At 39.6% G+C, this 25253-nt stretch overlaps 1 protein-coding gene across 13 annotated transcripts in view; it reads right to left on the bottom strand.

The window, feature by feature from the left end:
- Cntln (centlein) overlaps positions 1 to 25253 on the bottom strand; it is a 274806-nt gene that overhangs the window by 191178 nt on the left and 58375 nt on the right. For 11 of the 13 annotated variants that reach the window (NM_001438394.1, NM_001438395.1, XM_087550988.1 and 8 more), the window contains 3 exon segments: positions 288 to 421; positions 16123 to 16302; positions 16893 to 17027. In NM_001438394.1, the coding sequence (NP_001425323.1) occupies positions 288 to 421; positions 16123 to 16302; positions 16893 to 17027 (449 nt within the window). 13 annotated transcript variants of the gene reach the window in all.

The raw sequence follows: 25253 nt of genomic DNA, 5'->3' as shown, positions 1-25253 counted from the left end.
AAAATCAAATAAAAAATTAGAAATAAGGAAAAATACTTCTGGGCTATGAAGAAGAAAGGAATTTGACCTGTCTTTATATGAAATCAAAGGAAGATCAGTGCTAGGGAGCCCCCACTCCCTAACTAGTGCTGCTTTAATGCACACTATTCCAGATTTTCACTGCACAGACATGTACACCTATGGAAGACAAACTTATCATTTGGAAGTATTAACAATAGGCACATCCGTAAGTGCTCGTGCTGGATGACAAAGGATGTTCTAATACAGCTCAACCGGAACACACTTGCCTGACGAGTGTGATGTCCATATCTTTTTGGAGAAGTTCAGTCTGTTTGCTGTTCAGCTGCAGTGACACAGCATTATATCTACTCTGTGACGACTCAATTTCCTTCTTTGCTTCAATCAAATTTTCTTCAAGGACCTAAAATTAGAGCACTTGTACTATAAGATAATAAACATGAAGCATAAACAAAAGTACATGATATTTATTTTATAAGACACAGGGGAAATGTTCTTACCAAAACTATAGGTTTTTCACAATAATTAAATTTTAACATATTTAAATATCAACCTTTAAAATAGTTTCAAAAAAAAGGAAAAGGCCAATTTTGAAGAATTTTAGGTGAAAAATGTTTACAAAACTTACAGTAGTTATAGAATTTTTGACAAAAATTTAGAAAAACTTCATGGTATAAAAATCAAGAACTTGAAATAAACTGTAAAAATTATAAAAAGTTTATTATAAAAGTTAAAATAAATCATACAATAAAATTATGTTAAATTAAAAAACATCAGAATTGCTTAAATCTTAAGGATAAATAGTAATTACCTCCATATTTGTTTTCTCTCCCCCCCTTAGAACATAGCGTAGAAGGACTGCTGAGAAGCCCTTCTAGCTGAGATGAACAGAAGGGCTCAGATCAACTGAGCTGCCTATAAGAGACGCTTCATCCCTCCACAGAGGCACTTGCTCAACCACATTCACTACTGTGTATTCATAATCAAAAGAAACTGAAATACTCTGGATGTCCCTCTAAAATCTCTGATGAAGGAATAAAGAAATTGTGGTACATTTAAAATTAAATCATGAAATTTGGGCATCAATGGATGAAACTAGAAAAAACTAGGCCCTGAGGTAGCCTAGAACAAGAAAAGTGTTTTTCCCTTATATGTACACTAGATGTTAAGTCTTGGATAAGCGAGCTACAATCTATCTAAGCACAGAGGTTAGGCATAGAATAAGGGACTAGATAGAACAGATAGGTCTCTCTAAGAAAGGCAACTAGAATACAGCCGTGGGTGGACACAGGTAAAGGTGGGGCTGGAACCGGAGGAACAAGCAGGAAGGAGGGCACAGCAGAGGAAGTATAGGAGACAACTAAAATTAAGGGCCATTGGAGGATCACTATGGAGGCCTGATACAGTGGAAGCTTCTTCAAATACACATATGAAGGTATTCTAAATAAAACTGTCAAAAGGAGGGGGAGACAGAGCTCCAGCTAGACATCTCTTGTCAGCAAATAAAGCTCCTAGTACAGGGGACAGGTTGCATCTAATTGAGTTGTTAGCTAATAGGGTCTCCTGGGAGCCCCAAACAACCCAGGCTGTTACTAAAGGCTATAGGTTACTCTCTAAACCCTGACAGTTAAGGCACTATTACTGAGGACCATACCCACATACCTCACGGAAGATGGAGAACTTCAGCTGGTGCCTACCTACAGCCTTCACCCCCGTGAGCTAGTGTTCTTTGTACCAGAAGGTATTCTGCAGACTACCAAAAGAGAAATGTATACACCAGTCCAGCCATACCTTTCAATCTGCAATGCTCTCCTGCCTGCAAGGCCTACTCCATGAGATGGAAGCCTTACCTGACCCTGTTTATGTGACCAAGAACCTAAGACTAGATAGCGGGGGGCCTATGACAAGACCAAACACTGCTGCTTTATTAAAGGAATATAGGAGTCTGGTGGGCACATGACTTCTAATGACTTTATGCTATACACACAGATCAGTGCCTTGCTCAGCCATCATCAGAGAAGATTCTTCCTGCAGCAGAAGAGAACAGATTACACTCACATCCAGAAATATGGAGAAACTGACAGACCTTGGAATACTCAACCCTGAATGGAATGTCTCCATCAAATCCCTCCCCTCAGAAGTCAGGAAACACTGCAGAAGAGGTGGAAAGAGTGTCAGAGCCAGAGGGAATAAAGGACATCAAAGAAACAACAACAAGACACAATAAGACAATGCTCGTATGAACTCAGAGGCAAAATGCACAGGGCCTGCCTGGGGCTGCAACGGGTCCTCTGCACATAGACTGCAGCTTTCAGTCTAGTATTTTTGTTAGATTCTAAAGTTGGTGAACGAGTGTGTCTCTCATTCCAGTGCCTTATCTTGGGTTCCTTCTGTTTGTTCGTTTTTGTTTTATCCTATCAGTCCATATTGGTAGGGTAGACAGACAGACAGGCTTGCAGGCAGGCAGGCAGGCAGGCAGGCAGGCAGGCAGGCAGATAGATATAGATACATGCTACCATTCTTTTGTTTGCTGTTTGTTTCAATGGGATTCCTTAGTGTATGAACAAATGTGTCTCTGATTCTATAACTCTTTTTCATTCCTTTTCTTGGCTCTTTTTCTTCTATTTCTTGTATTGTCATATTCCTATGTGTTTGTTTTTATCTTATTATTATCTTACTATATTTATACTACAATCCCTCAGAGATCTGTTTGTTTTCTAAGAGAGACAGAAAGGGAGTGGTGGATCTGGATATAAGAGGAAGTAGGGAAAAACTGGGACAGTAAAGGGAGAGGGAACTACAATCAGTATATATTATGTGAAAAAAATCTATTGTCTTATTTATTTATTTTGGTGTATGGGTGTTTATCAGTATGTATTTAAATATACAATGTGCATGCAGTACCGATAGAGACCAGAAGAGGGCCCAGATACTCTGAAACTACAGATGGCTGTGAGCCAAGGGGTGAGTGCAGGGACTTTGTAGGAGCAGCCAAGGTTCTTAACTACTGCAGCATCTCTCCAGTGTCCCCGAATTTTATTTTCAATAAAAGAAAAAACAAAAATAAATAAATAAACAAACAAACAAGCAAAGCATGCTAAACAACACAACGCATTTTGGGGTAATTGCTTAATCTCTGTGTTTGTAAGGCAGTCTTTGATAGCCCAGATGGTATAGCAGAGGATGACCTTGAACTCCCAATCTCTTGACAGCACTCATAAGAGTGTGTAGATAGTCTGAACTAGTAAGAGCTTATCAACATTAGAATACTTGCTAACTGTAGAAACATGATTGCTTTTCTACATAGCCCAATACTTATACCAACAGTATGAATTGTTGACTTCTGACTGATGTGTAACATTACTGCATAAAATAAAACACAACCTTAATAAAAATGTGCCGCATTCATGAACACAGAAAACCAATATGATAAGCATAACAATTTTCTCTTTTCACATAGCAGTTGTCTATGCATTATCTACAAATACAGGTATATGAACAACTGTAATGTTTTCATATTGTAGCTGGTATTCTAGAACTAAATAGCATGCTAGCCAGCACATAATAACAACCCACAAAAGCTAGAAACACTTTTTATTTGAAATTTAAAATGCAATCCTAAAGCAAGACTAATCAAATAGAACATAGAAATAGAAACATACCCAGTTAAAACAATATATTCTAAATATATATATACAAAATAATATATACTAAAATTTGAAAAAGTATCTTACTTTTGATAGAAAGCTACTCTATTAAATGCTATTGGTAATATCCTAATTAAATAGAAACCTCCCTATCTAACCCACAAACATTTTCTTGTCATATTTTTCTCCATCTCACCTATCCCTATATGACAACGCTGAATTTTTTATTGCTTATGCATTTATACATATCACCAATGATATAAATTTCATGAAACTCAGGTTTTACACTGGTATTTCTCAGTTACTTTGGTTGTAGACACATGCTCAGTAAATTCTTTCACTCTTAACTTTTACAACAAATGTCAACTGAAGCAGAAAGCTAATGATACAGTTGTGTGTTGAACATGTTTAAACCCCCAGTAATTATTTCTTAAGAATATAATCCTCTAAAGAATTAGGAAGGATCTAATGAAGACAGACAGAAGACTGGAATTTCTGTAAACTAACTTAAGCCATAGGCAAGAACAAACATTTCTCCTGACTAAGCTCCACTGGCTATATATGCTACTCTTTGGCTGTCCAGGTCAAAGGGCATCCCAGTGGTAGCAGTCTCTAGCAGACCTGCTAACATGAAGCAATGGAAAGCTCAGGGGGCCTCAAGCATACACAAAGAACAACAGGCAACGGATGAGTGCTGAGAACAGAAGAAACGTCTCCCCCAGGGAAGAGCACACCAACTGCTTATCAAGAATATCAAATGGTCAGCCCTGGAAACATACAAGTATGAGGAAGCTGTATTTAGGAATATGCATGTATATGTGTACACATATTTGCATATAACAATTAATGAAAAAGATATGAATTTAAATGAAAACAAGGAAGAGTACACAGGAAGGTTAGGGAGGAGAAATAGAAGTGAAGAATGCGGGGGTTGGGGATTTAGCTCAGTGGTAGAGTGCTTGCCTAGCAAGCACAAGGCCCTGGGTTAGGTGCCCAGCTCCGGAAAAAAAAAAAAAAAGGAAGTGAAGAATGCTGTAATTAGAATATTTATAGTGACAATTTTGAAGTTTGTGTTTCTTTGAAAAACACAGAAATATTATGGGGCTGTCCTTTTGTTTTAATCCCAGGTATGGAGATATGAGGCTGCTTGATTGTCCATAGTAGCTGTGTATGATTTGTCTAGTGCTCTAGCAGGGTTGTGATTTTTCCAGCTGCAAACAGTTTCTGTGATTGTGTGACACTAGGAATTCTGGGGACTTTTCAGAGTTTATGTAAATGTTGGACTGAAGGGTAGGTTGTTGGTTGGATGGTGGAAGGTTGTTAATTGATGTTGGAAGATTGTTGGTTGCTGTTCATTATTGCTTGTTAAGTAGTATGGGCAAAGAAGAAACAATGAGAAGAAATTAGATATCCTGACATTGAAAATGAAACTTTCCCCCAAGGAACTCAACACCTCTAATCAGTTAGAAGTAGTCTAACAATGATGGTGCCCATTTCTGACCCTGGACTTTATTCAGGGATCTCTTTCCTTTCCTCTCCATCTTCTTTTCTCTCCTATCTAGTGTTAGAGAATTGAAAGGGTACAAAAGGGATAAAGAAGGGTAGAAGAAAAATGAACCCACAAAGTAGCCAAAGTCTGGCTATACTTATTATCTCAAACATTCAAATCATTTTTAGAATGTATAATTCTAATTCTAATAACTCAAAATTATTAAAACCATTGAGACAATCTTAGAAATAAACGACAACATAAAATCATGCACCTGATGGTTTAAGGTAAAGTGTATACCTATGTTACCTAAGTCCAAATTGTAATGCTTATTATTTTTGTTATGTATTTTGGAAATCTGTTGACCTTAAAAATAACCAAGAAATGGGGTGGGGGAAGAAACAGGACCTGATTGGATGACACGGGACACCCACCAGATGCTACTACAAAGAATTAATGTGTGAGAAGTAAAACTGCAGTCATGAGTGCAGGGACAAGTGTGAGAGAGAGCTGAGGTAGATGGTGGATCATATCATAGTCCAGTGGGGTCAGAGAGGTCATGGGAAGCAGCCTGAAGCCTGCACAAGTGCAAACTCCACAACATAGCCTTAACACTCCTTGGGATCACCTTGGCCCTAGACCTCCTAAGAAGATCACTGCAGTATGTAATATCACAGAGGACCATGTGGGTCCCAGTAGTCCTGTGTAGCCAAGGACTGCATTCATGTTGGAAGTCCAAGTTACTACCTAATTCCATTTGGATGTCCATGGTCAATGCCTTGGCCTGAATCCATGTTAATGTTTATGGGATGTGCTGCCAATGGGGTCATATTAATATGAGTGGCCTGCACTGGCCCCCGAAACCATGGTGATGTCCAGATATGCACTGCTGCCAAGGGCCATTTCAGGGTCTGTGGTCCTGCTATAGCCAGGGTGTGTGTTGATGTCTGTGGCCCAGGTTACCACCAAAGGCCAAGTGGGTTGTCACTGGTCTATGCTGCAGCCTGAGATCATAGTGATATCTGAGGTTAAGGTCACCTCTGTAGCCTGTTTGGGTCCCTGGTTTCTGCTACAGCTGGGTGCAATGTTCACAGTCTGTGCTGTGGCCAGAAACCATGTGGAGGCCCATGATCCATGACCCCGACTATGAAGAGAACTGAAACTACTTTGACAGCAATATCAATGACTAAGGATGATAAGCTGAGAAAGAGGGACTTGGAAGGCTTCCTAAAGAGCCTTTACCTATCCCCAGTACCTGCCCCCTTCCAAAAATAACAGCCTAAACAAGAAGCCATTGCAAAGAACTTCTTCAAAGTGTTATAAGTGTGCTGAAGTTAGCTCTGCACAACTGATGCCTTCTGGTAAGGGAATGGGAAGGAAGACTCAGTTCTTTAACTGGTTCATCAACTAATGGACAAATGTATATAGTTATACAATGGGTTGTTAAGCAGTTTAAAATGGAAGGAAATCCTGTCCGACATGAGAACATGATTAAACCTTGAAGAGCTTATACCAAGTGAAAGGAACTGGTTACAAAGACAAAAACTAAATGGTTTCACCCACATGAGATAGGAGGTATATGAAGTAGTCAAATTCTAGATACAGAAAGTAAATTAATGGTTATTTAATGACACTATATTTCATTTCAGAAGAAAGGAAATCTCTGGACATTAATTTTACTGCAATATAAATATATTTTACTAAAGTGCACAATGCAAATAGTTAATATGATACCTACGTTAGTTTGCTCCTACCATAATAATATAAGAAAAAATTTTGTCATTTACTATAACATCTAAAAACCTTGATTGTGTCACAAAACCAAGTATATTTTCTTACACTTGGACACAAAAAGTAGAAGCACAATTGTAGAAGACTGGGGAACAAAAAAATGCAAAGTGAAGAGTCCACTGGGTAGCTCTGTAAAATGTGAATGTAGTTAACCTCACTAAATTGAACATTCAAATTATCATTAGGAATTATGGCCATTTTATCCCACACATGGTACCACCGGCTTTTGTTGTGTTATGTTGTTGCTGCTGCTGCTGCTTTCTTGTTGTTGTTGTCATTGCTGTTTCGAGGGGTGGGTGCAGTTACTAGGTAGTTATAGCTATCTACAAGCCTACTAGGTAGCCCAGGCTGGCCTTGAAACTCCAACACTCTAGCCTCAGGCTCTTGAGGGTTACGATTACAAGTATGTACCTGTAATATACACTTGATCACATTTTTTTTAACTCAGCAAATGACTTTTGAGCAGCTAGAACACCAAGACATTGTCCAAACAACAGAACACTCAACTAGCAATTTTTGTAGCCCATCAACTCAGGATGGCATGAACACTGACATACAACAATGAGATTAAGAAGAGAAAGAGAAGGGGGTTGGGGATTTAGCTCAGTGGTAGAGCGTTTGCCTAGGAAGCGCAAGGCCCTGGGTTAGGTCCCCAGGTCCAGAAAAAAAAAAGAAAAGAAGAGAAAGAGAAAGAGAAAAGGAGAATACAGTGGAAACATGAGCAGGCGGGTCACCTTTCTAAGACCAAACTCTGAAAAGCAACTTCTGAGAACTTACTCTTACCAATCTAGTCCAAACCACCACAAAATAAATGACCAGTGAAACCAGGAAGCCCTGGGATGGAAGCAGGAAGGAACTGTTATCCCAAAGCACTATAAATTACACATTTCAGTAAAACAACAACAGAATCAAAAGACATGCAAATAAATGTCATCCACATAGGGGAGAAGCAACAGAAACAGATGTGAAACGGTGATGAAGGCACACAGCAGATTTAAAACAACCCAAAAAATAAAAATAAACTCATAATCAAGTTAAGTACAGAAAAAGTATGGTTATAAAAGTAGTATCAAGTGGCCAACCAATGTCTTGTCCACCTTGAGACCCATGACATAGGAAGGAGAGCCCCACATCTCCTTCCCAAGCCGCCTCTCACCCCCACCCCCAACACTTGGCAAGGAGCCTAGAGACCCATGCTATAACCAGAAATTAGAAAAAAGTAATGAAATGATGTCTAATGGTATTCTGCTATACTCATAGATTGGCATCTAGCTCAATTGTCATCGGAAAGCCTTTGCCAGCCACTGATGGAAACAGACGCAGAGACCCAGAGCCAACATTAAGCTGAGCTTAAGGAACACTACAGAAGAGGAGGATGGGGGGTTATAGGAGTCAGAGGAGTCAAGGTCACCACAAGAAGACTCACAGAATCAACTAACCTGGGCCTGTAAGGACAACAAGAGAGGCTGCGTGGGCCTGACCTCGGCCCTCAGCACATGTGTTCTGTAGCTGAGTCTTCATGTGGGACTCCTGACACGGAGCAGGAGCTATCTCTGACTCTGAGGCCTCCCCTACTGGACTGCTTTGTCTAGCTTTAATGGTCAGATTGTCTATCATTTTACTGCATTTGTATCTTACATATTTTATTAGGTCTTTCTCTTTTAACTTCAGGGCCTAGCAAACTTACCTATAAATAAATTTTGTTGAAACATGAATATAGACAAATAAATACAAGAATTATCTTAAAATAAACTATTTAAAATATCTAGGTCAAATTCTGAAGTTAGAAAAGCACAATAAACTTAAATTAATGCAATAGAAGAGTCTAGCATTAGATATTAGCTGACAAGAATACAGGCAACTATCTTGAAGTTGAATATTGAAGACAAAAAAAACAGCCTTACAGAAGAATTGGGCAGGGACTACCAAAAACGAGAAAAATGTTTGGAGAAATAATGGGTAAAAAGTGCACAACCATAATAAAGGACCTCTAAAGGCCCACAGAACTCAAGCGTCATGTGTCACAAGAGCAGAGATCCATGTACATGTGACAGTGAAAATGCTGAACACCAAAGGCACCGGGAGCACCAAAGCTGAGGCATCACCTAGAGTTCCTACATATGACTAACGAGTGGCTTCTCATTATAAATAACAAGGGATAAATACACTAGGATAATATAGTAAATGTATTTAAAGAGAAGCTCATGTCAAACCAAAAATTCCTATCTGAAAATGAAGGAATGAATGGCAACAACCTAAAGACGAGGAAGGCCCAAGCACTCTTTCTCCGTTAGAAACACTGAAAGGCAAGCACAAGCCTCCAGAGTGAACTGAGCTCTGAAAAGTACTCAGACAAAACTAGGAAGGCAAATGAAAATGGAACAACCAATCAGTGAACACACTGGGTTTGCATGGGATCCTCTACACATCCACCCAGGTAAGAGCTGATCCTAAGGCTAGGAATTGCTAAGGCAGTGGTAGTAGGTACTACTGCCTAAAGTGGTGATAAGTCCAATTTACAAGAAGTCATGCTTCTGGTTCATTAGGGTATAAAACAGGACTTACTCAAAACCACTGCAAACTACCCATGTCTAGAGACACCCGAGGAAGTGATGCAAGGCAGCTTTCCCTAATTGTAATCAAAGCCAACCTGGCAGGTGGGGAATAGTACTTATAGAAACCAACAGGATGAAGTAACAGCCACAGACGCTAAAACAGGGTTACAGATCTAAATGTGCAGCAGAACACTCACGGACTAGGAGCAAGAGCCATGGCCTATCATTTGGGATAGTGGGCAACTTAAAACCCATCTACACAGGAGAAGTTAGGAATCAACCAGCACTCTCAAAGCACACTACGGCTCAGAAAAGCCCCTGACCCATTTTTCCTCTGGCTGAGCCTTGAACACGGCACTAGCACGATGAAGCAGGAAAACAGAAAAATCCACAGACTCAGGAACGGGTTTGGGGATGTGACTGGGTGTTTGCTTTAATTGTTAGTTCTAACTCTTAGCATTCAAGGAAAGTCTGCTATTACATTCTCCCCACCTGCTTTGTTCTACTGTGGGTTTTGTTTGTTAAGATAAAATTCCATTCTGTACTCCAGGCTGGTCTACTATTTACCATGAAGTAAGCTGCCTCATCCTCTTTAGGCTGGCAGGACTACAGGTTGGACCACTATATCCATCCAACTGAAAATGAGTTACAGGACAGAAATTTTAGTGGCATTATATACTGTGGAATATGGTCTTTGTAGACAGACTGTAAAAATGATGAGAGAAAGCAGCTATTTCAAAAATTAACAAAGAGCAGACCCTCAAGCGGGGGAAACTTATCTCAGGTGCTACCAGTTACCATAACAAATGCTTGACTTTCAGCTACAAGGCATAAGACACAACAAGGAACAAGAATGCACACCCTTTATATTCTAGTGGTATGTGTGTGTGTGTATATATATATATATATATATATAAATAAATAGAAGGTATTAAAAAGAATCAAACAGAAATTGGAGTGTGTGTGTGTGTGTGTGTGCATACGGGTGTGCGTGTGTGTGTATGTGTATGTGTGTGTATGTGTGTGCATGCATGTGTGCATGTGTGTGTATGTGTGTGTGCATGCATACGTGTGTGCATGTATGTGTATGTATGTGTGTGTGTGCATGTGTGTATGTGTGTGCATGTGTGTGTGAATGTGTGTGTGTGCATGTGTGTGTGTGTGTGTGTGAGAGAGAGTGTGTACTGAACTAAAAATTGTACCCAGAGGTTAAACGCAAACTGAGCAGGTTCTCATGGTCATAGCTAATTCAGGCAAAAATAATATAAAGTTTATAAAAGTCACCTATGTGCTTCAGGAATGAGGAAATATATTCTGAACTGCGCACCCACTTCTACCCATGCAAGTCCATGTGAATATTGCAAATACTTTTAATAAATCTAGCTGATAAAAACAAAACTAAGCAATAAATTGCCCAGATGCATAAGAAACATTAAAAAAATCAAGACAACATAATTTTTGCCAAATTTATTACCACAATGGCACCAACAGAAAACTCCAAAGAATTAATAAAAGTATGGCAAACAGAGAAAGAAAAGAAAAGATCCTCTGACTGAGAACACAAACATCTGAATGGAATAAGAAAAACAACTCAGGATGGGAAATAGGAGGTCAACAAAGAGAAATGATAGATAAAAACCAATATGAAATCCTGGAAATGGAAAACGTAAGTGGAATCAAACTCTCCCTGCAGAGTTTCACCAGCAGAATGGATCAGAGACAGGAGAGAATATCTGACAACATGATACATAAACTGGAGCAACAGACAAGGAGAAAAATTTTAAAAAATAACAGAGTGCCTGCGAGAATTCCAAGACATGTGGTTTATTCTAAAGAGGCCAATCTTATGAATAACAGGCATATAAGAGGAAAAAAAAATCTCGTTCTATGGGCATGGAAAATATTTTTTAAGGAATCCTAACAGAAAATTTGCCATTTAGGAAAGGAGATGGCAATGTTTATACAGGAGACAGTAAATATTACAAAGAAACAAAATTAGGAAAAGAACTCAGCATAGTAGAACTAAAACATTCAATAAACCATATTAAAAGAAGAAAGAAAAAATCAAGTCTCATATAAAGGCAGGCTCAGCAGAATAACAGCAGCTTACTAGAATAAAACTTTACAGGACAGAAGGATCTGGAGAGATACATGTCAAGTCCTGAAAGGCAACTATCAGCCTAGAATACTATATACCTAGGAACGCTATCTGTCATAAGGAAAATGAAAACTTTCTTTCAAACATTTCATTACCTTGAAAACTAAAAGTAATAGACAGATATCTAGATGTGTATGAAATACAACTTAAACTGAAATGAGACAATTTAATCAGATCTATTAAAATGTGGTAATTAAAAGTCTTCCAACTAAAAAGAGAAAGTCCAGGCCCAAATAAAATCAATACCAATACTTCTCAAAAATTTCCACAAAATAGAAAAAGAAGGAATACCAACAGACCCTTTCTAAAAAGCTAGTCATTATTCTGATTCCAAGAGCAGATGAAGACAAAAAAATTACAGACCAATATCCTGAAAGAGCTTAGAAATAAAAATTATCAATAAAATATTTTCAAACCAAATTCAGAACACATCATAAAGATCACTGACCCTGATTAGGTTGGGTTTATTGTAAAGAGGCAGGAATGGTTCAAAATACATAAATCAATAAAGGTTATTAATTACATAAATTAACACAAGACAAAATCATATAATCACTTATCCAACATCCACTCATGATAAAGTCATGAAGAAACGTGAAATAGAAATGTATCTCAACAAATAAACACTGTATATGACAAACCAACAGCCAATATCAAGTTAAATGGAGAAATACACAAGGCATTTTCATTAAAATGAGGAACAAAACAAGTCTTTATACTCATTTTATAATTCCAGACCTTTGGAATTATTCTACATGAAATAATTTATACATGAAAGCAGAGTTTTTATAAGACATTGGCAATTGATGTTTTTTAATTCAAGTTAAATTGGCATAGGTTAGGATGGTAAATGTAATTCTATAACAACCAAAAATAACCTATCAATAGGCATAAATACATATACAAAAATGAAACAAAATGCACACAACACTATAAAAAAACAACTAAATACAAAGGAAGACAATGATAGAGGTAATGAGGGACAGACAGATTGCCACACATTCACAATAGAGGTAATGAGGGACAGACAGATTGCCATACATTTGCAATAGAGGTAATGAGGGACAGACCGAAAGACAATTATTAAAGATGTAAGAAAATTGTAAAAGTTAGTTTTTGTTATTCTACTCTTGAAATAAATGAATTAAACTCCCGACTCAAAATAAATGCATGGAAAGGATGGATAAATAAAGTATTATATTATATTATTATCTGCACGAGATTCACTTTGGATCCACAGATGTGAGTAGGAAATACAAGGAAGAGCAATGAGCACTGTGCAAATAGATCCAAAGAGTTGAGGTGGAAAGGGTGTGGTGAGAGAACTGAGGAGGCTCTGGAGACAAACGGCCGGCAGAACTGAAAACATAAGCATTGTGTATGCTTCCTCTTTCTCCTCCCCTTAATGAGACCTGACTTCTTCTGTAGAAATGAAAAGACTGATTCTAAAACTCATGTGTAAATAAGGCACTGAGTGTAGTCAACTCTGGAAAAACAACATTCACTATTCAAAATTAGCTACAAATTTCCAGTAATCAAAGTAGTATGGCAAAGGCTTGAGAGTAGATGTATAGTTAAAGGAACAGAACTGAGTTCCAGAAATAAACTCATATTTACATTAAATAGTACTTAACGAGGATGCTAAGATTGTTAGTGGTATTTAGTAGGTAACAGGCAATCTATTTTTCTTTTGTAAGCCTTGTTTTGTTTTTTGTAGTAATGGGGACCTGAAAGATTTGCTCATATAAATAAAGTTGAACCTGTAACCTACACCACATTAAAAAGTTATCAGGAAGACAGAACGTGACTAATTTTCTCACTTATGTAGAATCTAGAGGTAGGGTGTGGGGTGTGGGATGTGCGTGTGCGTGTGCATGCGTGTGTGTGTGTGTGTGTGTGTGTGTGTGTGTGTGTGTGTGTGTGTTTATATGCAGAGAAAATATTTATTTTGGGGAAATAAGGGGACCAGTCAGATGGATTGGATGAGATACTGAAGTGAAGGGACAAATAAAAGTTAAATCAGAATAGATTAAAAAAACTATACATATATAATATACTAAGCTATAAAAATGTTAGTAGATAGGATCCAGTCTTATGATCTTTGATCATAAATTGGTTTCTTATACCATCCAAAAAATTGAGCAACAATAAAAATTAAAATAGACAAGTGTCATAAAAAACGAGAAACTCCCTTGTGTTTAAAGGAACACCATTAGCTCACAGCTTATGTGAGTGGACAGATCCAGCTATTAGGGAACCTAAGGCAGAATTATATAAACTCAGTAGCACAAAATGAAACTGGTAAAATAAATATAGCAAGATCATTTTTGTTGTTCTTACTCTACATACTAAAAAAAAAAGGAAAAAAAGCAAAAGTCAAGGAAGTAAAGATCAGTCCAAAAACTTCCAGAAAATTGTGTCAAATTCTGTATCTGGTAAGGGACTATATCCAGTGCATTTGCATAGACAATTCTACAAAGATATGCAAATGACCAGTAACACATGAAAAGATACTCACATTATCACAATGCAAATTAAAATCAGAATGAGAACTGGGGATGTAGCTCAGTGGTAGAACATTTACTTATCATGCACAGGGCTCTAGGTTCAATCCCCATTACTTCAAAAATCAAAATAAGGCCCCCAAAAGCACACATACAACAAGATACCATTTCGCAACTGTCACCGGGTTAACTACAGTCAAAAAGAAAGACAATATTGTGAACAAAGATATTTAGAAATAAAAACAAAAACAAAAAACTGATATATAGCTATTTAGAACAGAATCAATCAAGCAGTTTACTCAAAAGGTTAAAAGCAGTTATCATATAACCTAAAAAATAAACTCACTATAACTTAGCCCAAGACAAATAATATGTAATAGGAGAGAAAATTACTATCTTTTCCTTACCTATGGCAGAGTTAATGGCTGAGACCAACGCACAGACTAATAAGAGCAAAGCAAAAGCATTTAGAATATTATACAATGTTATAGTCCACATTTATGCCTGGTAGAATAACAATTTAGCTCAAAATTAAATTTTAAATTAAACATGGTACCATTTTTAATGTGATTTACTAGCAAAATTGTTCTTAGTATCATATCTTAGTGAAGAAATATATAAAGGCTTCATTTCCTGACTTACCAAAAACAAAAATGAAATACTTTATTATTTAAATTACAAAACTACAAAACCTCAAATCACAAAAATAACAGTATATAAATAAACCCATATACACAAGAAAATTTGAAAAGAGAGAATTTATCTCAGATAAATAAATTATTAAATCTGATAAGGTATTTTTTAACCAAGAACATTAAGGAAGGAAGTGAGACACAGATTTTTATCAATTCACAAAGTTTTAAGTCCAATTAACTATATTCAAGGGACAAAAATGAAAAAAATGTTCAACCAAAAGCAAGAGCAAACCAGCAAACTAATAATTTAAATGCCACAAAAATTCAAACGATAACTAAGTAATCATGTAATTATAATTGAGCACAAAGAAGCATCACTTAGGCTCATAAAACCATCAAATTCCTAAAGGTTCAACTTTCCAAGAAAATAATAAAAATAAAACAAGCATATCAAGACACGATTACCCCCAATGGCTCATTGGTTCTCTAAGTCATTGAACTGATCACATACGTGCACTTGATGGATCCACTCCAGCTTATCCCTCTCCCCGGATGAATATTCAATCATAAGTCTGCACACAAGACGTGCACATATGCACATACACACAAATATCCATCTGGGTATCCGCGACGGACACATTCATGCATGCACTGAGGTGTTCCTTCCTCGCACACACAGACTTTCACACTCACCAGCCTTATTTGTTTCTGCTTTTCAATAAAGTGCATGATAAAGAAAAATGGAAATTTATGGGGAAATAAATTAACAAAAATCTCAAGACAAAGAAAATATGACAGAAAGATGTTATATTCTTAAATGATGCTCAAAAGGGGTGGAGGATAGTATAAAGAATATTCAAAATGTTTTATCTTGTAGAAAGACTTTACTCTTTCCCTAATTCCAAAGAAAACCGTAGAACCATAAGTATTTTTAACTGTTTTGTGGATGTTTTTTAAATGTTGATGTTAAGAAAAGAGTCTCCAAAATGTACTGCAATAAATTCTAGCCCCATTTTAAAAAGTAAGCCTTAATTTAAAAAACCCAAACCAATGGTTCCCAGTATATTTTTCAAAACATACTTTATTTCAAAAGCAATAGCCTTTATTTTTTAATGATTACATTTTAGGATAACTATTTGAAGTCAGTTTCCTGCTTTGCAACATCAATATTTAAAAAGCTATGGGTCTTAAGTGAAAGAATATAAATTAATGCTGGTCCCTACTGGTGGATCTGAATAGATAACTTGTTATTTAAGGAAAAACATATAAGCTTCCTGTGAGACGTGGACCCAGAACAGCGGCATGGACTCGGTTCCTTCCTGTACCTTTACTTTCGCATCCGCACTGTGCTTTTCTTCCCTCCAGTGTGCCTCCTGCATCCTCAGTTTCTCCAGGTCATTTAGCAGGTCAGTGCAGCGTGCACGGACCCTCTCGTTTTCCTCCTCCAGGTTTTTTATAAGCAATCTGTTTTGCTCTTCTTTACTCTGTACACACTCCTTGGCGTCCTGTAGAACGGTACCATAAGGGCCGATAAACAAGAAATAAAAAAGGTGAGAACGAATCAGCAAACATAAAGTGCAGTTTCACCCTCGCAGCGGCTTCTTCCATATTTGATGGCCAAGGTCACCTGTGTACTTTATCGGCCCTCTTTTCATGCAGGTGCATGGGTCATATTTTTTCACTGGATGACAGCTTTGATGAGTACACATTTGCAAAGAGCCCATTAATTGATCAAGCTGCCTTTGATGCTGTCCCCAGCTATTTTTGAGACCCACACAGACATATCCTCCCAGACCTGGGTTTTATCAATTAATAATGCCAGTCCCATCAGAATCTAATTACAAGAAGCCACATATTCACACTCCTACTTTCTTAGCTCCATCTCCATCATTAACTATTTATCTGTAAGTTATAAAGCTCCACGTCTTAGCTTTAAAGCATCTTTATCAGAGTTTTTGCATGTGAGAAAACTGGTACAGCAAGGCCTAAGGCAATTTTCTGGCAAGCTTGTCACTTTCTGTGCCACAGGGTCTTGCAAAGCTTCAAGGGGACTTCAAAGCAGAGGCACTGTGGGGCCATGCACAAGCCAACACACCTTAGCTTCTTGGCTTTTATCTTTAAATTTCTTCTGTAAATCACTGAATTCTTTCTTCAAGAAAGCATTTTCTTCATCAACCAGCGTCTTCAGCTTTACAAGGTCATATAGCTCCCGGTTTAGTACTGCTTCAGTCTACGGAAGAGATTAAACTGATCATAAGTTGGCATGTCCAAGAAAAGACAACGTATTTCATAAAATTTATATCTTCGTTGTCAAGGATAGGACCAACTAGCTTTCACAGTCAAGCCAGCAGCACCTGCTTGGTTCCAGCGCCATATCCACGGACTCGCCCTGGGAATGTGCAAGAGTGTACCAGTTTATTAGCTTAAGATGAAAAACACATTAAACACTTAATACTAAGTACTAAACATACACTAAAAACAAACACTTAAGTGTACAGAAAGAAAAAGCATCCCAAAGTGTTACCTAAAAATCTAATAAGGAAAACATGCATATTAAAGTAAAATAGAACCATTCTCTTACTGAGTAATATTTAGAAAACACATCTAGAAAGACGACAGTGGTTTTCTGAATGGATGCTGCCACTTCAGTCACTCATAACCAAAACCCCACAGCCTGCTACTACCCACTTCCTAACTGTCTCTGACTTTTTACCACCTCCATTCTTCCCCTTAGCTCAAGCACTTGCTCTCTGGCCTCATGCGTATTTGAAGCCTACAACACAGACCCAGCAGTGTCCACATTTGGCTGCAACCAAGAAGCAGACATGACAATAACAACAAATGCTAGGAATTTGTTGTTGAAGTTCAGTCATTTGTTTGTTTATTTGGTTGGCCGTCTTAAGCAGAGTACTCTGTAGCCCTAGCTGGCATGGAACTTACTACATAGGCCACGGTGGGCTCCAGTTCATGGCCATCATCCTTACTCAGCCTTCCAATAGTAGAGAATATAGGTCTATGCCGCTGTACCTGGCCTTGTTTATGTTTTAAATAAAAATTTTAATAGAAACTACCCTTTACCTCTGTATGACACAGATGCTCAGACCGCTGAATATCTAATTATCTCACATTTTAGTATCTATGCCTTATTAAGCCCTCTCCAAATGACTGGAGGTTATGGATGAAAACTAAAGCAAGATTCAAGATTCAAAGGTAAAATGAATGGCAATTAAATGTGAGGAATGAGATAAATAGCACCGGGGCTCTGCTGGGGTGGGTGGGGGCTGTACTGTTAAATATCGCTTTTATTTAACTTCTACTAGAAGTTGTAAGACACTGAATCCACCTAAACCAATGTACGAAGTTGGGTTAAATGGAGGAAAAAGACAAAGGCGGAAGCACTCTACACACCAACCCAAATAAATTCTGCAACGTCATACCATCTTTAACTTCCCTGTAGGTCTCTCATCCTCAGCTCCGCGACCATGCTAGAAGGGACATCTAGACTGCAAAGGACATAGCTTGTTTGTTTTCTGTTTTCTATTTAGTTTAAAGAAAAACATATTTAATGTTATATAGTCTGCCTATTTTAACATTATTTATATTAAATCATACTATACATGTTCTGTGTGTTGGTATTTTTGCTCAATATTTCCTCCCCAATCCACCCATGTAGATGGATATAGTTGCGATCTAATTCCTCTGGTATAAAACATGGCTCCATTTTGAACACACTAAGATATATCCTCTTTGTCTCACTACACGGTTTTTTGTTTTCTTTTTTTTTTTTTTTTCGGACCTGGGTACCGAACCCAGGGCCTTGCGCTTGCTAGGCAAGCGCTCTACCACTGAGCTAAATCCCCAACCCCACGGTTTGGTTTTAAGAGAAAGATGAACACAGACAATGCAGTTATAACATTCTTAATCATGTCTCACATACACATGTGAATACTACTTTTTAAGTAGAGTTTTTCAAACTATAGAGTTGTGTGTGACTATCCTCTGAGCCCAGGAACTGATGGCATGGAGTGGTCAGCTGAACCTGCTTGTCACATGACTATCCCAGCTGGGCTGGCTGACTACCCCACCCTCCCCATGGAGGTTTGGAGAGGATCATGAGGCCTTCCTCTTATGCACAACTCAGCCTTAACTGCACATGGCCTCAGGAAGGAGCTAGTATACAGGCAAGGGGAAATTAGGGGAGGGAATTCCACTCTGTGTGGCCATAAAAACGCCACTGTGTCTGCTATGTAAAAGCTTTGCAGGCACAGTCTCCTCTGTGAGGAATACCCACACCCCATAAGTAAGCTCTCACCAATGTCTATAAAGAAGACTAAGGAACCATTGGCTGCCCAGAGTAAATGTTCTGTGGTAGAACTCCACCTGACTTTATCCCTGGAACTTCAGGAGGTGGAATGAGCATTGCTTATGTCGCCCCAGGAAGGAATTTTAGCAACAGAAGTACAAACTCCAACTAGCTCATTAGATCAACTTAGTCAGCAAACCAAGGGTTGGAAGACAATGAAAGTACATAGAAAATATCAAAAGATATACACAGATTCTCAGCAGGAAAACCAATATTCACAAGAACTATAAGTTCAAAGATGATAAGCCTTAAATACCTTCAGAAATAAAAATGTCTATGCCCTGTCCTTCCAAAGAAGTAATAGAATTAAGAGTATCCTTCATCTATTCTGGAATCAGTTTAAAACCTAAAAAGGGCTGCATACCAAGGATTTCTCTTGGCAGGAGCTAAACATTACCAGGTACTTACAACATAAAGGACATGAGGGGCAAGCACATCTGTGAGAAACTTACTATTTAAAGTTTGGCATCTGTCTGAGTTAGTAAGACATAAAAACAGGCATAGATGGAATTTGTAAATCATAACACAAAGGTTGGTTATTGGCTAGCTCAAACTATCATATGCTGATAACAGGTTGGACATGCAATATTCTACTGCATAATAAGCAATTGTACACAAAGATGAATTTCTTATAGAAGGCTGATAAACTCTAAAACGTTTATAATTCTGAAATATTAAAAATATTTTCCCAATGAAAAAGATCCAATTTAAACAGAAAAATAGAGGTAGATGCAGCTATAATCAATTTTATAATTTGGCTTTATGAAACTTTTGCAGCATATCTTTCTAGGTACAGTAAATTTCTAATAGTCTGACATGAGTTCATACTAAAATAGCAAACAGAACTCAGAGGAACCATAAAGCATAAAGGGCAACAAGACAAAGTATGTCTGAAACAAATAATTTATTATGGACAAGCCAAGAAATGAATAATTTAAGTCATGGTCGAGAGAAGCCTATAGAGTAAGTATGGATTAGGAACAGCACACAGCCTGAAACCCTACTAAGCAGTGCTGGAGTACAGTTAATTTACTATTAACTATGAACCACTTTCAAAATGAAAATAAGAGCTTTAATAACACAGAAAGTGATGGAACCACTACAACTAACACAGTGATAAAGAACAGAGGGGCAGGGGGAGGGAAACTAGACACAACTGAAAACCAACACTCGTGTCTCTGCTTCCCGGAAGGTAGGAAGAGGGATGCATGCTAAAGGGCAGTCAACACTTAACTAACTGCAGTAAGCTAGCTATCAGAAGCCATGCTGTTTCCTCCAACAAAGAAACTTTCACGGCATAATTCATCTCATAATTAGTAGTGACATAGCTATAGTCAGCCAGGGGATTCTTGCCTGTTTGGGGAACTTTCTAATTTTGTCTTTGTTTCTTAGCTAACTGAGTTTTGTAGAAATGTTTACTTACATTTACATTTAGTTTGGTTGTTGATTTTCAGAAGTCTGAAACTGAGTGGACACTAATGCAGCCCACATCCCTGCTGATGGTTCCTGCTGTCTTGGAGGGAGGAAGCCACTGGGGTCTAACTTTGGGGTGTCAGACATGTGATAGAGGGAAGGAGACACACCTATCACTTCTGTAGCTGAAGCAGTACCACTGTCTCCATGCATGGACAACCATGACTTCTTCAGCTGCCACAGATACTGTATTCCCCATCACCACTTCAGTGGTCTGCATATTTGCTGCTGCTGCTGCTGCTGCTGCTGCTGCTGCTGCTGCTGCTGCTGCTGCTGCTGCTGCCACAGCCATAGCAATCCATTCAACCCTAGCAGCAGAAGCTTCTGGAGCTATCAACAGCTTCCTTCCTAACTTTCTAGAATTTTCCTATAGTCTTCCACTCATCATCCAAGTGCTGATGGGCCCAACAGGCATAAGCAGACTGGTGTAAAAAAAAAATGTACTACAAGCAAATAGCAATCAAGATGTGTGTAGAAATTCTTCAGATGTGTGTAGAAATTCTTCACTTGGGATGGATCCTTAGGTGGTCTCTGGATGGCATTTCCTTCAGTTTCTACTCCTCTCTTTGTCCCTGCATTTCCTTTTGATAGGAGGAATTCTGGATTAATTTTTTGAGGTGGATGGGTGGCCCCATCCCTCAGCTGGGGGCCATGCCTATCCACTGGATAAGGTCTCTACAGGTTCTATCTCCTTTTGTTGAGTATTTTGGTTAACACTGGGTCCTGGGAACCTCGTGGTTCCCTGGTATCTGGGACTTTCTAGTGGCTACTCCCAGTTCCCCCTTTCCAAATGCTACACACCTACTTTCAAATTCCTGACCTTCTGTACTTCTCCCCCATCTCCTCCCATATCTGAACTGCCCCCCCTTTCCCTCTTCTCTCTCCCACTTCCCCCTCTCCCTTTGATCCATCCCATCTGCTGACCCCAAACCCAGACACTACTGCTGATGCCAAGAAGTGCTTACTGTCAGGAGCCCAGTAAAACTGTTCCCTGAGAGGCTTTGCCAGAGGCAGACTAATATAGATGTGGATGTACACAGCTAAACATTGGATTGAGCTTGGAGACCCCAATGGAGAGGTTAGGGCAAGGACTATAAGAGCTGAAGGGGTTTGCAACCTTATAGGAAAAACAATATCAACCAACCAGAACCCCCAGAGCTCCCAAGGACTAAACCACCAACCACAAGAGTACAAAGCAGGGGACTCATGGGTCCAGCTAGGTATGTAGCAGAGTATTGCTTTGTCTGGCATCGCTGGGAGGGGAGTTCCTTGGTCCTGTGGAAACGTGATGACCCAGGGTAGGGGAACACTAGGGCACTGAGGCAAGAGTGGACGGGCAGGTGGGGGAGCACCCTCATAGAGGCAAGGGGGGAGGGAGGAGGAGATAGGGGGCTTGTGGAGGGGAAATTGTGAAGGGTGATAAATTTAAAATGTAAATAAATAAAATAACCAATAAAAAATGAAAAAAAAAAGAAATTCTTCAGTTAACAGTGAACTTTGGACTTTACCAGCCTGGCCCTTTTGCCTACATAAGCTTAAATCCTCATGTCTTCACAGAGTTAATTGCCCTATATACTAGCTGAAAAATTAACCCAAATACTCTACCTTTTTACTCTTTTAATCAAGAAAGGTACAGTGCCCTTAGCTGAACAAGTAGCATTTAGTGATGGTAATACTGATGGCTGACAACACAGATAGCAGGTAAAGAAATGAGTGCTCCCAACACTGAGAGCTGAGTGTCCCAACACTGAGCGCTGAGTGTTCCAAAACTGAGAGCTGACCAAAAGAAATTGCATGGCATTATTTATTATTGATTATGTATGTGATAACATTAGATTTCACTTCTGTGACTATAAATTATGAAAGCTAAAAATACCCAGCCTAACATTCTATCAATTTGACTAGACACATAGTAAAGACTTGAACTCTAGGAAATGGCATTCTAATTGCTACTGTATTTCACAAACTATAAATCCTGGTGGGAAAAGTTACTTAACAGTATTTAACACAACAGCAAAGACTCAACAGTGGGACTTCCCAGTTCTAGTCTGACAGAGAAGGACTTCTAAAGCTCTATTTCCATGCTCACAAGAACAAAGCCTAAACAAAATGAAAATTCACAGTTCTAAGATTCATCAGAGAGCCGAGGTCTCTGGGCAAATCAATATTTTTCCAAAATGAGGAGACAGAGAAGAAATACAGACAAAATCGATTTCTGGGAGTAGAAGACCAGAGCAAGAGCTCCACAGGAGCCAGTAGGAGGCAAAAGAGCCTTAGCTGTCTAACAGTAATTACTGCTAGGGAAGGCTGGGGCATCTGAGACTGCAGAGCTCCAGGAGGGCCAGATGTGGGCGGGGAGGAGGGACACACACTTTCATACACTTCCCCTAACGCTCACCAGAGGATGGCTATGGAATAGTTCATTCCAATGCCAGTAAAGAGGGGAAACACACTGAGTTTTAAAAAATAAATAAAAAAGACATGTGCCACAATAAATAAATAAATCATAAAATATTATTTTCTATTTAATTAAATCAATTTTTATGGAAAAATATGAACTCATAGAATTCACACTTGCTAGGCCAAAACAGAGTGGGCCAATGAACTGTCTCTAGTAAAGATAAGTGGGAAATATAAAGTCATTTATGAAAGCACATGAGATTTTAATAATATATGCTAATCCTAATTATCAACTTGACTGAGTGGAGAACTACCTAGGAAGTGAAAAGCACACTCCCAGGCTATGTCTACGAGGGCATTTCGAGGTAGAAGGATCCACCCTGAAGGTGGGTGGAGAGGTTCTGTCTGTCTTCTGGAGACCCAGATGGAATCAAAGTGGACAAACTAAAAGGAGTCAGCACTGGCATTCTCTCTCTCTCACCCCAGCCACCACACGGTGACCTGTGTGTCCTTCACATTCTCTCTCACCCCGGCCACCACACGGTGACCTGTGTGTCCTTCACATTCTCTCTCACCCCGGCCACCACACGGTGACCTGTGTGTCCTTCACATTCTCTCTCACCCCAGCCACCACACGGTGACCTGTGTGTCCTTCACATTCTCTCTCACCCCGGCCACCACACGGTGACCTGTGTGTCCTTCACATTCTCTCTCACCCCGGCCACCACACGGTGACCTGTGTGTCCTTCACATTCTCTCTCACCCCGGCCACCACACGGTGACCTGTGTGTCCTTCACATTCTCTCTCACCCCTGGCCACCACACGGTGACCTGTGTGTCCTTCACATTCTCTCTTACCCCTGGCTACCACACGGTGACCTGTGTGTCCTTCACATTCTCTCTCTCTCACCCCGGCCACCACACGGTGACCTGTGTGTCCTTCACATTCTCTCTCACCCCGGCCACCACACGGTGACCTGTGTGTCCTTCACATTCTCTCTCACCCCGGCCACCACACGGTGACCTGTGTGTCCTTCACATTCTCTCTCACCCCGGCCACCACACGGTGACCTGTGTGTCCTTCACATTCTCTCTCACCCCGGCCACCACACGGTGACTTGTGTGTCCTTCACATTCTCTCTCACCCCTGGCCACCACACGGTGACCTGTGTGTCCTTCACATTCTCTCTCACCCCTGGCCACCACACGGTGACCTGTGTGTCCTTCACATTCTCTCTCACCCCTGGCCACCACACGGTGACCTGTGTGTCCTTCACATTCTCTCTTACCCCTGGCCACCACACGGTGACCTGTGTGTCCTTCACATTCTCTCTCACCCCTGGCCACCACACGGTGACCTGTGTGTCCTTCACATTCTCTCTCACCCCGGCCACCACACGGTGACCTGTGTGTCCTTCACATTCTCTATCTCTTACCCCCGGCCACCACACGGTGACCTGTGTGTCCTTCACATTCTCTCTCACCCTGGCCACCACACGGTGACCTGTGTGTCCTTCACATTCTCTCTCACCCTGGCCACCACACGGTGACCTGTGTGTCCTTCACATCCTCCTGGCCCAAATGGGCCAAAATTTCCAAAACTGAACCAAGGTGAACATTTCTGCCCTTAAGCTGTTCTAGTCAAGTATTTGTCAGAGTAACAAGAAAGATTATAGAAAATAGGCTCTAGGAGTAGAATCATTTCTATGGCCATGTGTCAGACTGTTTGGAACTGGTATGTAGGAGAAATCTGGAAAGGTGTGGAGATGTGAACTATGAGACTTATATACTGCCTGCTGCACTGAGAAGGCAGATTAGAGATGTAGACTTTCCTATAAGGAGAGCCTTCCTACACTAAAACACTCTATTCTGCAGGGCTGCTCCTTAAGACAGAAGATAAACAGCTCAGAGTAACTTCAAGAAGCCCCTAAAACAGACCATATTCAATACCAACACTACCATCACCCAAAACACCACCAGCACCACCAAGAGTGCATGCCAATCTTTAAAAAAGCCAATTTGCAGAGAAGACTCTCAGATAAGCCAGGCTGCAAAGAAGAAGCAGAGATGAATAGAGCAGCTGGGAGAAGTGGAAGGCTCAGACCAACTGAGCCACCTGAAAAGAACATCTAACGTCTACTGAGCTGCCTACAGGCTGGGCAGTGCTTCCCAGGTGTCCAGCTTTTGTGAGCTGTCATCTATGCCAGGTGAGCTTTGCTG

Source organism: Rattus norvegicus, chromosome 5 (assembly GCF_021556685.1).
Source record: "Rattus norvegicus strain SHRSP/BbbUtx chromosome 5, alternate assembly SHRSP_T2T, whole genome shotgun sequence".
NCBI classification, from domain to species: Eukaryota; Metazoa; Chordata; class Mammalia; order Rodentia; family Muridae; genus Rattus; species Rattus norvegicus.
This window is presented reverse-complemented; position numbering and strand designations above follow the sequence as displayed.